The following is an 11,778-nucleotide window of genomic DNA, read 5'->3' on the forward strand; positions in this document are numbered from 1 at the left end:
ACTAAGAGTGAAGTCAGAGTTCCGCTTCAGGACTGTCCTCGCGGCGGCTAGACTCGGATTGCAGCAATGCCTGCTCGAAACTGCGGCTAACTGCAGCAGCAAGAGGCACAGGAACAGCGTTGCCGATATGCTTGTAGTACTAGGGAAAAGAACCAGATAAACAGCAGCACAAGTCAAGTTCCGTGGCACCCACCTGACGAATGACACCTCCAGCATTGCTCGCGTCAGACCACAGCTTGAAGGAATCCGGAAAGCCTTGAGCGCGCTTAGCCTCCAAGACGGTGATCGTCCGTTTTTGCTGCAGACCAGGTCAATACCACTAAACAAAACCGTGCTCCGACAAACCGTTGGATGGAGAAGCTGGCTCCCATGACTACTCGGCGATACTTGAGTCATCGCAGTCTTGAACGGCCCATTCTCATCCAATCGCCCAAACTTCCGCGTCTTGTTCGGATTCAGCCGTTTGTGAAAAGCCCGTGGAAGATCTAGCAAATAGGATTCAGAAATGCGAGCAATCTTTCTCTTTATTTACCAGGATGTCCTGCTTTGGGCTTCAACGGTACCGTTACCGTCGCCTCCACAACGAACGACGAGTACCGAAGTGTCACGTGATCCTCTACCAAGGATGAGTTGCTGCGCCGCATTTCGCGTTGATAGCGGGTTTGGGGCTCTGTAAGATACGGCACAGGCTCGGCATATCCAACGGGCGTGGTAGATGCATCGCACTGCTTGATGCCAGACGCGAGTCTTGTTTGGACTGTCTTCTTATCTGCCGCAGTCTGGGCAATGACTTCGTGAGGGTTGATCCTGCCGGCGTCAGTAAGTGTGCGAAACCCAGGAGGAGCTTACCAATCGAATTTGGGGAGGTCACTTGTCGCGTCTTTGATCGTGAACCCGGGATGTGGTGCAAAATTGTTGCCGTCTTCATCATCCGAGTCGGTATTCGCCATCCGTCCGCGTTTGGCGCCGCCAATGAAGTCGCCCTCGATGAAGAGCTTGCGCCGCTGTGCAGGCTTGAACACGTGCATCGGCAGTGGGGGTTTCGGTAAAACAGAGCCGCGCCGGGCAGCGAACAGGAAGAAGCGCGGTCGGTTTTGCACACATCCATGCTGCCCCGCCTGGGCCAAAATCGGCGAAACTTGGTAGTTCAGGGCGAGTAAGACGCGGGTGAGCATAGTTTGAGGCAACGTGATTGTTTACATAAATGAATCGCAACCAAAAAAGGTCTACTCAAAGTGACTGCCCGGCACCCCTCGGCCCGCAACCGCTCTCATCTCGAATAACCACCGCCGTGAACGCCCATCCAAACGGGCCGCCCTGCCGCCTTCCTTCCCGCAAGCCACTCCACACAACAACGACCAAATCTACCTGCTGCGTTGTCTCCCGCTCTCCTCCTGATCCGCGCTTGCGCGTCTGGCCTAAAACGGCTGGATATCAAGGTCAGTCCCGCCCCGCCCTAGCCAGCCATAACGCTTACCCTACCAAAGAGAAGGCTCGCGCTGTCAACTCGCGGGCTCTTCGCGCGGAGAAGCCGTACTCGACATCCAGCTAAACTGCTCGGCGCTCCCGGTCCAACTCGTTCCGAAACCCATGCCAAACGAGCCGCCTCGTACATATGACCAAAGTAGCGGCTTTCTCTCAACACCGAATTGGCTATGACGCAAGGTCAGCGCCCGCAAACAGAGGCAATAACACATACCTTGCCGACGAGAACAACCCCAGACGTCAGCAGCAAAGCCTGAACTCGCACCACACACGGAAACAAACCACAAGTCCGTCGTGGAAATATCAGTGTTGCCCAAAAGCAAACACGAGACTGGGATGACATACAGTCATCTTACGTTCGCAAACGCAAGCTGTTCCGCAGGCCAAACTCTCGTTTGAGACGAGCAGTACCCGCCTATAAAGGGTACGACCGGTCCGAACCGCTTGCAGACTACTAGTCAAAATGTCAGTGAGAACAGAGTTGAGAACAAAGTACTTACCACGCAATCTCGGTCAAGACGCGCTTCCAAGAGCACCAATCCGAATGCAGATCTGTCAGAGGTAAGCAAACCAGGTCCAGCAGTACCCGCCGATGCAAGGACTGTCGCAACGAGCAGAATTTCATCGCCGACCTGCTCAAACGCAATGTCTCCTCCGGAAGACCAGCAAGAAACTGTCCAATAACATCAATATTGTCAAGCAAACAAAAAGAAAGGTACAGACCGTATCTTGGAGGCCAAACAGAAGCCGTTTCGCCCGACAGTCGTTCTGCGGGGCGGTTTGAGACGAGGAGCATGCTCGATGAAAGGTATGTACAAACGGGCAAACAACTGTTCAAACACGTCAGTCAACAAATGGAGTCAAAGAAAAGGCACTGACCGCGCAGCTCTCTCGCTGCCTTGTGGCCAGAATCCGCCCACCAAACGACCAGCGATTCATCTCCGACTTGGATCGCTGCCCAGACTCCCAAGACTCCTCCCGCGGGGCGAAAGAACGACAAGAAACTGTTCAATAACATCAATATTGTTGTGAAGCAAAGTAAAAGAAAGGTACAGACCGTATCTTAAGGGGCCAAATGGAAGCCGTTCCGCGGCCCAGTCGTTCTGCGCGCACTCGTTTGAGACGAGCAGCATGCTCAGTACCCGCCGATGAAAGATACAAACGGTCAAACGACTCTTCAAACACGTCAGTCAGTCAACGAATCGAGTCAAAGAAAAGCTACTGACCGCGCAGCTCTCTCGCTGCCTCCGCCCCACCAAACGACCAGCGTTTTATCCCCGACTTGAATCGTTGCCCAGACTCCTCCTGCGGGGCCAAAGAACAACAAGAAACTGTAAAAGACGTCAATATCGTGAAGTAAAAGCAAAAGCAGGGTACAAACACTGGTGCTCGCAAACGCGAGCTATTTCGCGGCCCAGTCGTTCCGCGGGACAAGCGAAACTCGTTTGAGACGAGCAGCACGCTCCAAACCCGCTGATGAGCGGTACAGACAGCCAATACAGCTCGGAGACCACTGTTACAGTGTGTCAGGCGAGAAATGAAGATAGAGGAGAGTACTGACCGTACAGCTCACCAGCAAGACCACATCCCGCCAACCAACCGCCCACCAAACGAGCAGATACCCATCGCCGACTCGAAGCGAAGCCCAGACCGGCGGGAACGCGAGAACCTCTCCCGCGCGGCGCAAGAACAGCAAGAAACTGTTTAACAACATTAATATCGTTGGCAAAAAAAGCAAGATACACACGCTAGTGCTCGCAAACGCGAGCAATTTCGCGGTCCGGTCGTTCCGCGGGGCAGGTCAAACTCGTTTGGGACGAGGAGGAGCCGATGAAAGGTCCAGACGGTCAGAACCGCTTGCAGACCGCTATTAAAACAAGTCAGTAAGGACAGAACAGAGTCAAAAGAACAAAGTGCTCACCGCACAACCTGGCTCCGTCAACGAGCCCGCCCGGGAGCAAGAGAACCACTAGCTTGAAAGCGCTGAGATTGACACCCCAGTATAAAGCGTCAAAGAGCTGAGAAAAGAGTCAGAAGTTGAAGGAAAATGAAGCCCAAACGCATACTGGGAGCTCAAGGCAGCGTGAGCGCGACTCCCAAATGGCTACATGAAGTAAAATTCAGAGTCTTCGGCGTGCACGTGCGGGACACGGGCCGGCCGATCGATCGCCGATCGATCACGCGCCAATCTTTCTTCTCGAGCCGACCACTAGCTTCCAACGGGGCGCGCGGTCGGGGACAACGAGAGACCCACGCGGAAGAATATCTACGACCACATCACTCTGCGGCGACAATTGCTCAGCATAGCATCAAGACAGCGGCAACGATAACTCACCAACACTGAAGACGACGACGACGACTCCATAGACGATGGCTTTCTCAGCTGGGGCTCGGGGCTGCAGACTATGTCATCAAAAATCAACAGCCTTCAACAACCGCGTTGCATCCACACTGACTCAAATGTCTACGTGAACAACGACAGGACCGCCCCGCTGCCAACGCAGAGCTGCTTCCCGAGCCCTGCTCTTTCCATCTAGACGGCAACTCGGCGCAGACTGCGAAACTGAGCTCGAGCATAGCGGCAGGCAACAAGCACTCACCCGTAACTTCTGGCTTTGACGCGGCCAACGCGGCGAAATCCCCTTCCATCCAGATGGCAAATCCGCACAGACTGGGAAAATCAGTTGGGGAACAGTGGCAGCAAGATGACGACTCACCGATAACCTTCGGCAGTACCGCCTTAAACGCGGCCAGAGCTGCCCACCATTCTCTCCTCTTCTAACGGCAACTCAACCGAGCGCGGCATCGTGTCGCCAACACCGAGCTTTCCGGCCCTAACGCTACCAACTCGTTCCTTCCGCGATGACCCGCAGCCAGTCTTGGCAACAACCTCGCCGCCCTCGTCATCCGACCTGCTGCTCGCCCAAGGATCGCCGCACCGACACCAAAGTCGAGAATCCACGACGAACACATCGATATCGCCAACCCTGGCCGAAAGGCGGAAAGGCACGGCGGTATTTCGGGACAGCGCTGGTGAGTTGTTTCGCGTCGTTTGTGACTGAAGTCTCAACCACGGCAAAGGTTCACGATCGTCGTGGGCCCGGTACCCCGACGACTGCAATGCGGTAAGTCACTGCCTGCAAGAAGGAAATGGTGACAGACTCACAAGTAGGTTCCACGTCCAGGACAACGGTGTTGTCGTTGAAGAAACAGACCAACCCGGCGTTGGTGCCCGGGTCCACATCGCCACCTACAACCAGTAAGCAAGACAACAAGAATATCAAGACACGACCACTCACCTTTGCAACAATCAGCAACACCTCGGCGAAGCAGCGACAACGCACCTGCGGACAACGACAAGCCCGGCGAGTGTGTTGCCCAATGGTAGCGAACTCGGATGGGGGGGACGATGTCGACGGCGGCATCAGAGCAAGGAGAAAAGTGGGAGAGAGGAAAGGGAGAGAAGGGGGAATGATGGAACTGTCGGATTGGGGCTGGGCTTTATACCCAGTGCCCGTCGGCGCTCGGCGTAGGCGAGCTATGACACACAAGGTGATCGCTCGCCGGAAAGGCGCATCACTGACAGGTGTACCTGGGCGATCTTGCTACTGCCGATAAGGCGTGGAATCCGGTTTTGTGTGATTCAGATAGCTTTCGGGACATATGCTGAGCAGTTAGTGTGTATATATACATGAAGTATGATACTATGGTCGGTATAGATGAGTTTCAGGGCCTGATAATACAATGCAAGAGACCAAAATCTGAAAACTGAGTTGGGGAGTGGAAAGTGAAATACGACATACTGGAGAGCGGAGCGCCCAAGCTTTTAGGCGAGTGACATCAGGGGTGATGCCCAGCATGTTTCATGCTGACATCGCTGCAAGTTCGCCGTTGAGAAATGCAGAACTTTGGGGTGTTGTATGAAATTTCGGCGGAGTAAAGGATCCTGTGGGGAATCAGAGGCGGCGAAGTTGGTGGGGCATGTTGTCACGTGAAGGCCTCAAGTTCCGAAGGAAATCGGCCGACTCCCTGGCTCAATATGCCAGGAATCAGCGAAACAACACACCTTCGCAAGATGGCCTGTTTCTGGAGAGCCTTCGCCACCGATGAAAGTTGGGTCCAAGAGGATGATTACGTAAGCAACTCCTCCTGAATTTTGAGCAAAATCGGAGCAATTTTAGCCGTAGAACAGTGGTTGAATTGAGAATTTCCCTTTTTGGCCACAGGCGGTAGTGCGCGATAAGGTCACGTGACCGGCTTCCGGGTGTCCGAGAAAGCATTATGGAACATTTTGACAGCTGCCCGACTGTCATCGGCTGGGGATGTTGTGTGTGTTCAATCGGGAATTGCCATTCTCTCAGCATTTCAAGGAGGTCATAGCACATTTTTCTTTTGATTTTGAATCCTTTTGATATTTCTTCTTTCTCACTGTGAAGCCTCTTACAATAATGCCTTCTAACTATGTTAGATTTCTAATAATATCATAAACTGCTTTTTTAAGGCAAAAGTTTTCACTTACTTTCTATCAGCACTACTATACAAGTTTGACCAATTCGGCATGTCACAGTCATGCCGAACTCCAGAAATAATTCTTTCTTGATTTTTGAGATTTTGTAAAGCTTTTGATTCTATCAAAAAGTGATGATCTGGCCGAATTGATCGAAGTAAGTCTGGTGATATGGTCTGATATTTGATATTTAGCCACTTTTTATTGGGACTATTGCTGGCTTCAAAGGCTGTTTTGACTGGCATGCAAATGTGGATTTGTCAGCCCCCACACTAGTTAAGATCCAAAATTCAACCAAAAGATTTCTATATACAAGCTAGCACCCTGTAACTGATGTCTTTTTTGTCAGATCAGCACAGGTGTGACATATGACCAACACATTGAATATAGTACTCAAAACTGATAAGAATCAATATACATATTTACTCACTTTTTATTGGGCTTATTTTGGTTTTGGCTAGCATATGAAGACAGATTTTGTCTGTCTTAACTTCTTATGCCCAAGATGTCTCCATTTCTGGTCTGACTTAAATTCCGCCCCTGCGACTCTATTAGGCACATCACTGCTGCCATCCGGTGGTCTTCCGGATGATCTCCTGGGACCTGGCTTATGATCTGGCCTTCATCTTCTCCAGGGTTGCCCTTACACTTTTACCCACTTTTTATTGGGCTTGCTCTGGTTTTGACTGACATATTAAGATAGATTTGTCAGCCTAAACATTTTATTTCATTTTCACCTACTTTTTATTGGAACTATTTATATACAGACCTTATTTGATTTTAATATCAATGAAAGTTTTTGATTTGATTTTTTTGTACACTTTGGTTGGGTTTCTTGTAGATCAAGTCTGACCAGTGTTGTAGTCTCTAGGTACAATGTGATAGAGTGTGACAGATCATGTGGTCCAGTTTGATGCCCCATCACACCAGATATGAACTACAAGCAAGCATCATGATTTCCATCAAGAAAGGCTTAGATTTGATTTTTATCTCCTTTTTATTTTTCCAAGAAATGCTTTTATTATCAAGGAATTACCATTTTGGGAAATATTAAGCTCTGGATGTGTAGAACACTTTCATTTCACTACTTTTGTAACCTGCTAAGCCCAAACATTAGATTCCTATTAGGGAAAGTCTTTGTAGTTTTATAAATGCTTAGATTTGATTTTCACCCACTTTTTTGAAATAGTTGTCTAATCATCAAGGAATTACCATTTCAGGGAAGAATTAAGGTCTAAATCAACATTTGATTTGATTTTTGCCCACTTTTTACTGTGACTAAACTTAAACAGATTCCTATTAGGAAAAGTTTTTATTTGATTTTTACCCAACTTTTATTGGTCTTTATATCAGTGTAAAGCTGTAAAGGTCCAAATTAGCATACTGGATTCCCTAGGCACTGACGATGTGACTAGATGTTTGCAAAATAATGTAATTTCCCAGCCAAAATCATATGGAGATATCAAGGAATTGCTATTTTGGGAAATGTTAAGTATATTTTACCCACTTTTTATTGGGACAAGTCTAGTTTTGGCTTCAGGTTAAATACTATTCCAGGAAGTAATTCCAGTTGAATCTCTGTTAATAAGGCCAAATTACCATTCTCGGAAGGTAAGGACTGCATATTCAATCAATTTTTATTGGAACCAAGTCCAGTTTTACTGGCTGATACAAGCATGAAACTTTAGTTAGTCTATAATGAAAATTGATTTTTACCCACTTTTTATTGGGACAAGTCAGTCAATTATAAGCTCAGAATTCATTTTTACGCACTTTTTATTTTTCCATAAATCACTATTCTGGGCAGTAATTCAACTTGATTCAAGCTAAGTTACCATTGAAGGTTCATTCCCACTAAGAAAAGTTTTCATTTCATTTTTACCCACTTTTCACTGGTGAACTACCCACTTTGACTCACCCTCACATTTGATTTTTCTTACCATGCTACACTTCTGTATCAGAGTTAAATTGCGCAACATCGGGAGTTGAACTCAGGACCCAGATGAAACACTATCACATAACATAACAGTGTAAGGTCCGATCAAATATTCCGAGTCCCTCGATGAAGAGCTTGCGCCGCTGTGCAGGCTTGAACACGTGCATCGGCAGTGGGGGTTTCGGTAAAACAGAGCCGCGCCGGGCAGCGAACAGGAAGAAGCGCGGGCGGTTTTGCACACATCCATGCTGCCCGCCTGGGCCAAAATCGGCGAAACTTGGTAGTTCAGGGCGAGTAAGACGCGGGTGAGCAGCTTCAGCATCGCCATCTTGATGGGCACTGTGTACTTCGAGCAAAGGCTGAAGGATATGGTCGCGCCCTTTGGGTTGATCCTGACTTTTGATTACTCTTCTTAACGTGTAGACATAGTTTGAGGCAACGTGATTGTTTATATAGATGAATCGCAACCAAAAAAGGTCTACTCCCGGCACCCCTCGGCCCGCAACCGCTCTCATCTCGAATAACCACCGCCGTGAACGCCCATCCAAACGGGCCGCCCTGCCGCCTTCCTTCCCGCAAGCCACTCCACACAACAACGACCAAGCGTTGTCCCCCGCTCTCCTCCTGATCCGCGCTTGCGCGTCTGGCCTGAAACGGCTGGATATCAAGGTCAGTCCCGCCCCCGCCCTAGCCAGCCATAACGCTTACCCTAGCAAAGAGAAGGCTGTGCGGGCTCTTCGCGCGGAGAAGCCGTACTCGACATCCAGCTAAACTGCTCGGCGCTCCCGGTCCAACTCGTTCCGAAACCCATGCCAAACGAGCCGCCTCGTACATATGACCAAAGTAGCGGCTTTCTCTCAACACCGATTGGCTATGACGCAAGGTCAGCGCCCGCAAACAGAGGCAATAACACATACCTTGCCGACGAGAACAACCCCAGACGTCAGCAGCAAAGCCTGAACTCGCACCACACACGGAAACAAACCACAAGTCCGTCGTGGAAATATCAGTGTTGCCCAAAAGCAAACACGAGACTGGGATGACCGCGCTCGCGAGGCCGCGTTGTTGTCCAGACTGTCCAGGTGTGTCAGCGCAAATAAAGGGAGTCGAAGAGAAGAAAGTACTAAACTGCCGTTCACCAAACACGAATAGCCCAACAGCAAACACTTGAGAAAAGCATCAGTATCATGGTAAAGCGATAAAGGTAGAGCACATACAGTCATCTTACGTTCGCAAACGCAAGCTGTTCCGCAGGCCAAACTCTCGTTTGAGACGAGCAGTACCCGCCTATAAAGGGTACGACCGGTCCGAACCGCTTGCAGACTACTAGTCAAAATGTCAGTGAGAACAGAGTTGAGAACAAAGTACTTACCACGCAATCTCGGTCAAGACGGCGCTTCCAAGAGCACCAATCCAAATGCAGATCTGTCAGAGGTAAGCAAACCAGGTCCAGCAGTACCCGCCGATGCAACGAGCAGAATTTCATCGCCGACCTGCTCAAACGCGATATCTCCTCCGGAAGACCAGCAAGAAACTGTCCAATAACATCAATATTGTCAAGCAAACAAAAAGAAAGGTACAGACCGTATCTTGGAGGCCAAACAGAAGCCGTTTCGCCCGACAGTCGTTCTGCGGGGCGGTTTGAGACGAGGAGCATGCTCGATGAAAGGTACAAACGGGCAAACAACTGTTCAAACACGTCAGTCAAGAAATGGAGTCAAAGAAAAGGCACTGACCGCGCAGCTCTCTCGCTGCCTTGTGGCCAGAATCCGCCCACCAAACGACCAGCGATTCATCTCCGACTTGGATCGCTGCCCAGACTCCCAAGACTCCTCCCGCGGGGCGAAAGAACGACAAGAAACTGTTCAATAACATCAATATTGTTGTGAAGCAAAGTAAAAGAAAGGTACAGACCGTATCTTAAGGGGCCAAATGGAAGCCGTTCCGCGGCCCAGTCATTCCGCGCACTCGTTTGAGACGAGCAGCATGCTCAGTACCCGCCGATGAAAGATACAAACGGTCAAACGACTCTTCAAACACGTCAGTCAGTCAACGAATCGAGTCAAAGAAAAGCTACTGACCGCGCAGCTCTCTCGCTGCCTCCGCCCACCAAACGACCAGCGATTTATCCCCGACTTGAATCGTTGCCCAGACTCCTCCTGCGGGGCCAAAGAACCACAAGAAACTGTAAAAGACGTCAATATCGTGAAGTAAAAGCAAAAGCAGGGTACAAACACTGGTGCTGCAAACGCGAGCTATTTCATGCCCAGTCGTTCCAGCGGGACAAGCGAAACTTCGTTTGAGACGAGCAGCACGCTCCAAACCCGCCGATGAGCGGTACAGACAGCCAATACAGCTCGGAGACCACTGTTACAGTGTGTCAGGCGAGAAATGAAGATAGAGGAGAGTACTGACCGTACAGCTCACCAGCAAGACCAAATCCCGCCAACCAACCGCCCACCAAACGAGCAGATACCCATCGCCGACTCGAAGCGATGCCCAGACCGGCGGGAACGCGAGAACCTCTCCCGCGCGGCGCAAGAACAGCAAGAAACTGTTTAACAACATTAATATCGTTAGCAAAAAAAGCAAGATACACACGCTAGTGCTCGCAAACGCGAGCAATTTCGCGGTCCGGTCGTTCCGCGGGGCAGGTCAAACTCGTTTGGGACAAGCAGGAGCCGATGAAAGGTCCAGACGGTCAGAACTGCTTGCAGACCGCTATTAAAACAAGTCAGTAAGGACAGAACAGAGTCAAAAGAACAAAGTGCTCACCGCACAACCTGGCTCCGTCAACGAGCCCGCCCGGGAGCAAGAGAACCACTAGCTTGAAAGCGCCGAGATTGACACCCCAGTATAAAGCGTCAAAGAGCTGAGAAAAGAGTCAGAAGTTGAAGGAAAATGAAGCCCAAACGCATACTGGGAGCTCAAGGCAGCGTGAGCGCGACTCCCAAATGGCTACATGAAGTAAAATTCAGAGTCTTCGGCGTGCACGTGCGGGACACGGGCCGGCCGATCGATCGCCGATCGATCACGCGCCAATCTTCTTCCAGAGCCGACCACCACCAACTTCCAACGGGGCCGCGCGGTCGGGGGACAACGGGAGACCCACGCTGAACAATATCTTCAAGTATTACGACCACATGACTCACTGCGCCGATAATTGCTCAGTATAGCATCAAGACAGCGGCAACGATAACTCACCAACACTGAAGACGACGACTTGCTCAGCTGGGGCTCGGGGCTGCAGACTATGTCATCAAAAATCAACAGCCTTCAACAACCGCGTTGCATCCACACTGACTCAAATGTCTACGTGAACAATGACAGGACCGCCCCGCTGCCAACGCAGAGCTGCTTCCCGAGCCCTGCTCTTTCCATCTAGACGGCAACTCGGCGCAGACTGCGAAACTGAGCTGGAGCATGGCGGCAGGCAAGACAACCACTCACCTATAACTTCCAGCTTTGACGCGGCCAACCGGCGAAATCCCCTTCCATCCAGATGACAAATCGGCACAGACTGGGAAACTAAGTTGGGGAACAGAGGCAGCAAGATGACGACTCACCGATAACCTCTGGCAGTATTGCCTCAACGCGACCAGAGCCGCCCAAGTCCTACCCACCATCTAACGGCAGCTCAACCTTTTCAAGTCCTTCGAGCGCGGCATCGTGTCGCCAACACCGAGCTTTCCGACCCTCCACCGCCTAACGCTACCTCCTCGTTCCCTCCGCAATGACCCGCAGCCAACAACCTTGCCGCCCTCGTCATCCGACCCGCTGCTCGCCCCAGGATTGCCGCGCCGACACCAAAGTCAAGAATCTGCGACGAAGACATCGATATCAAAAGGCG

At 50.6% G+C, this 11,778-nt stretch overlaps 3 protein-coding genes across 3 annotated transcripts; all 3 read right to left on the bottom strand.

Annotated features, from left to right (window-relative positions):
• Positions 1 to 13: 13 nt before the first annotated feature.
• MIND_01089400 (BAH domain-containing protein) lies at positions 14 to 1,175 on the bottom strand (the record flags this gene model as incomplete). Its single annotated transcript, XM_037367464.1, has 5 exons — positions 14 to 139; positions 194 to 298; positions 346 to 485; positions 533 to 807; positions 850 to 1,175. 5 exons carry the CDS (start codon positions 1,173 to 1,175, stop codon positions 14 to 16), a joined length of 972 nt encoding a protein of 323 aa, XP_037216858.1.
• A 243-nt stretch (positions 1,176 to 1,418) lies between these two features.
• On the bottom strand, positions 1,419 to 4,729 carry MIND_01089500 (uncharacterized protein; the record flags this gene model as incomplete). The annotated part of the gene is made up of 17 exons (XM_037367465.1): positions 1,419 to 1,427; positions 1,478 to 1,653; positions 1,700 to 1,816; positions 1,875 to 1,939; positions 1,986 to 2,158; positions 2,209 to 2,315; positions 2,365 to 2,489; positions 2,543 to 2,660; positions 2,712 to 2,816; positions 2,867 to 2,998; positions 3,047 to 3,185; positions 3,229 to 3,352; positions 3,412 to 3,503; positions 3,552 to 3,589; positions 3,821 to 3,881; positions 4,250 to 4,600; positions 4,652 to 4,729. 17 exons carry the CDS (start codon positions 4,727 to 4,729, stop codon positions 1,419 to 1,421), a joined length of 2,010 nt encoding a protein of 669 aa, XP_037216859.1.
• A 5,119-nt stretch (positions 4,730 to 9,848) lies between these two features.
• MIND_01089600 (uncharacterized protein) lies at positions 9,849 to 11,353 on the bottom strand (the record flags this gene model as incomplete). Its single annotated transcript, XM_037367466.1, has 7 exons — positions 9,849 to 9,958; positions 10,010 to 10,295; positions 10,344 to 10,482; positions 10,530 to 10,649; positions 10,709 to 10,800; positions 11,133 to 11,179; positions 11,233 to 11,353. 7 exons carry the CDS (start codon positions 11,351 to 11,353, stop codon positions 9,849 to 9,851), a joined length of 915 nt encoding a protein of 304 aa, XP_037216860.1.
• Positions 11,354 to 11,778: the final 425 nt, after the last annotated feature.

Source organism: Mycena indigotica, assembly GCF_014461135.1.
Source record: "Mycena indigotica strain 171206Taipei chromosome Unknown Mind.scaff0009, whole genome shotgun sequence".
Lineage (NCBI taxonomy): Eukaryota > Fungi > Basidiomycota > Agaricomycetes > Agaricales > Mycenaceae > Mycena > Mycena indigotica.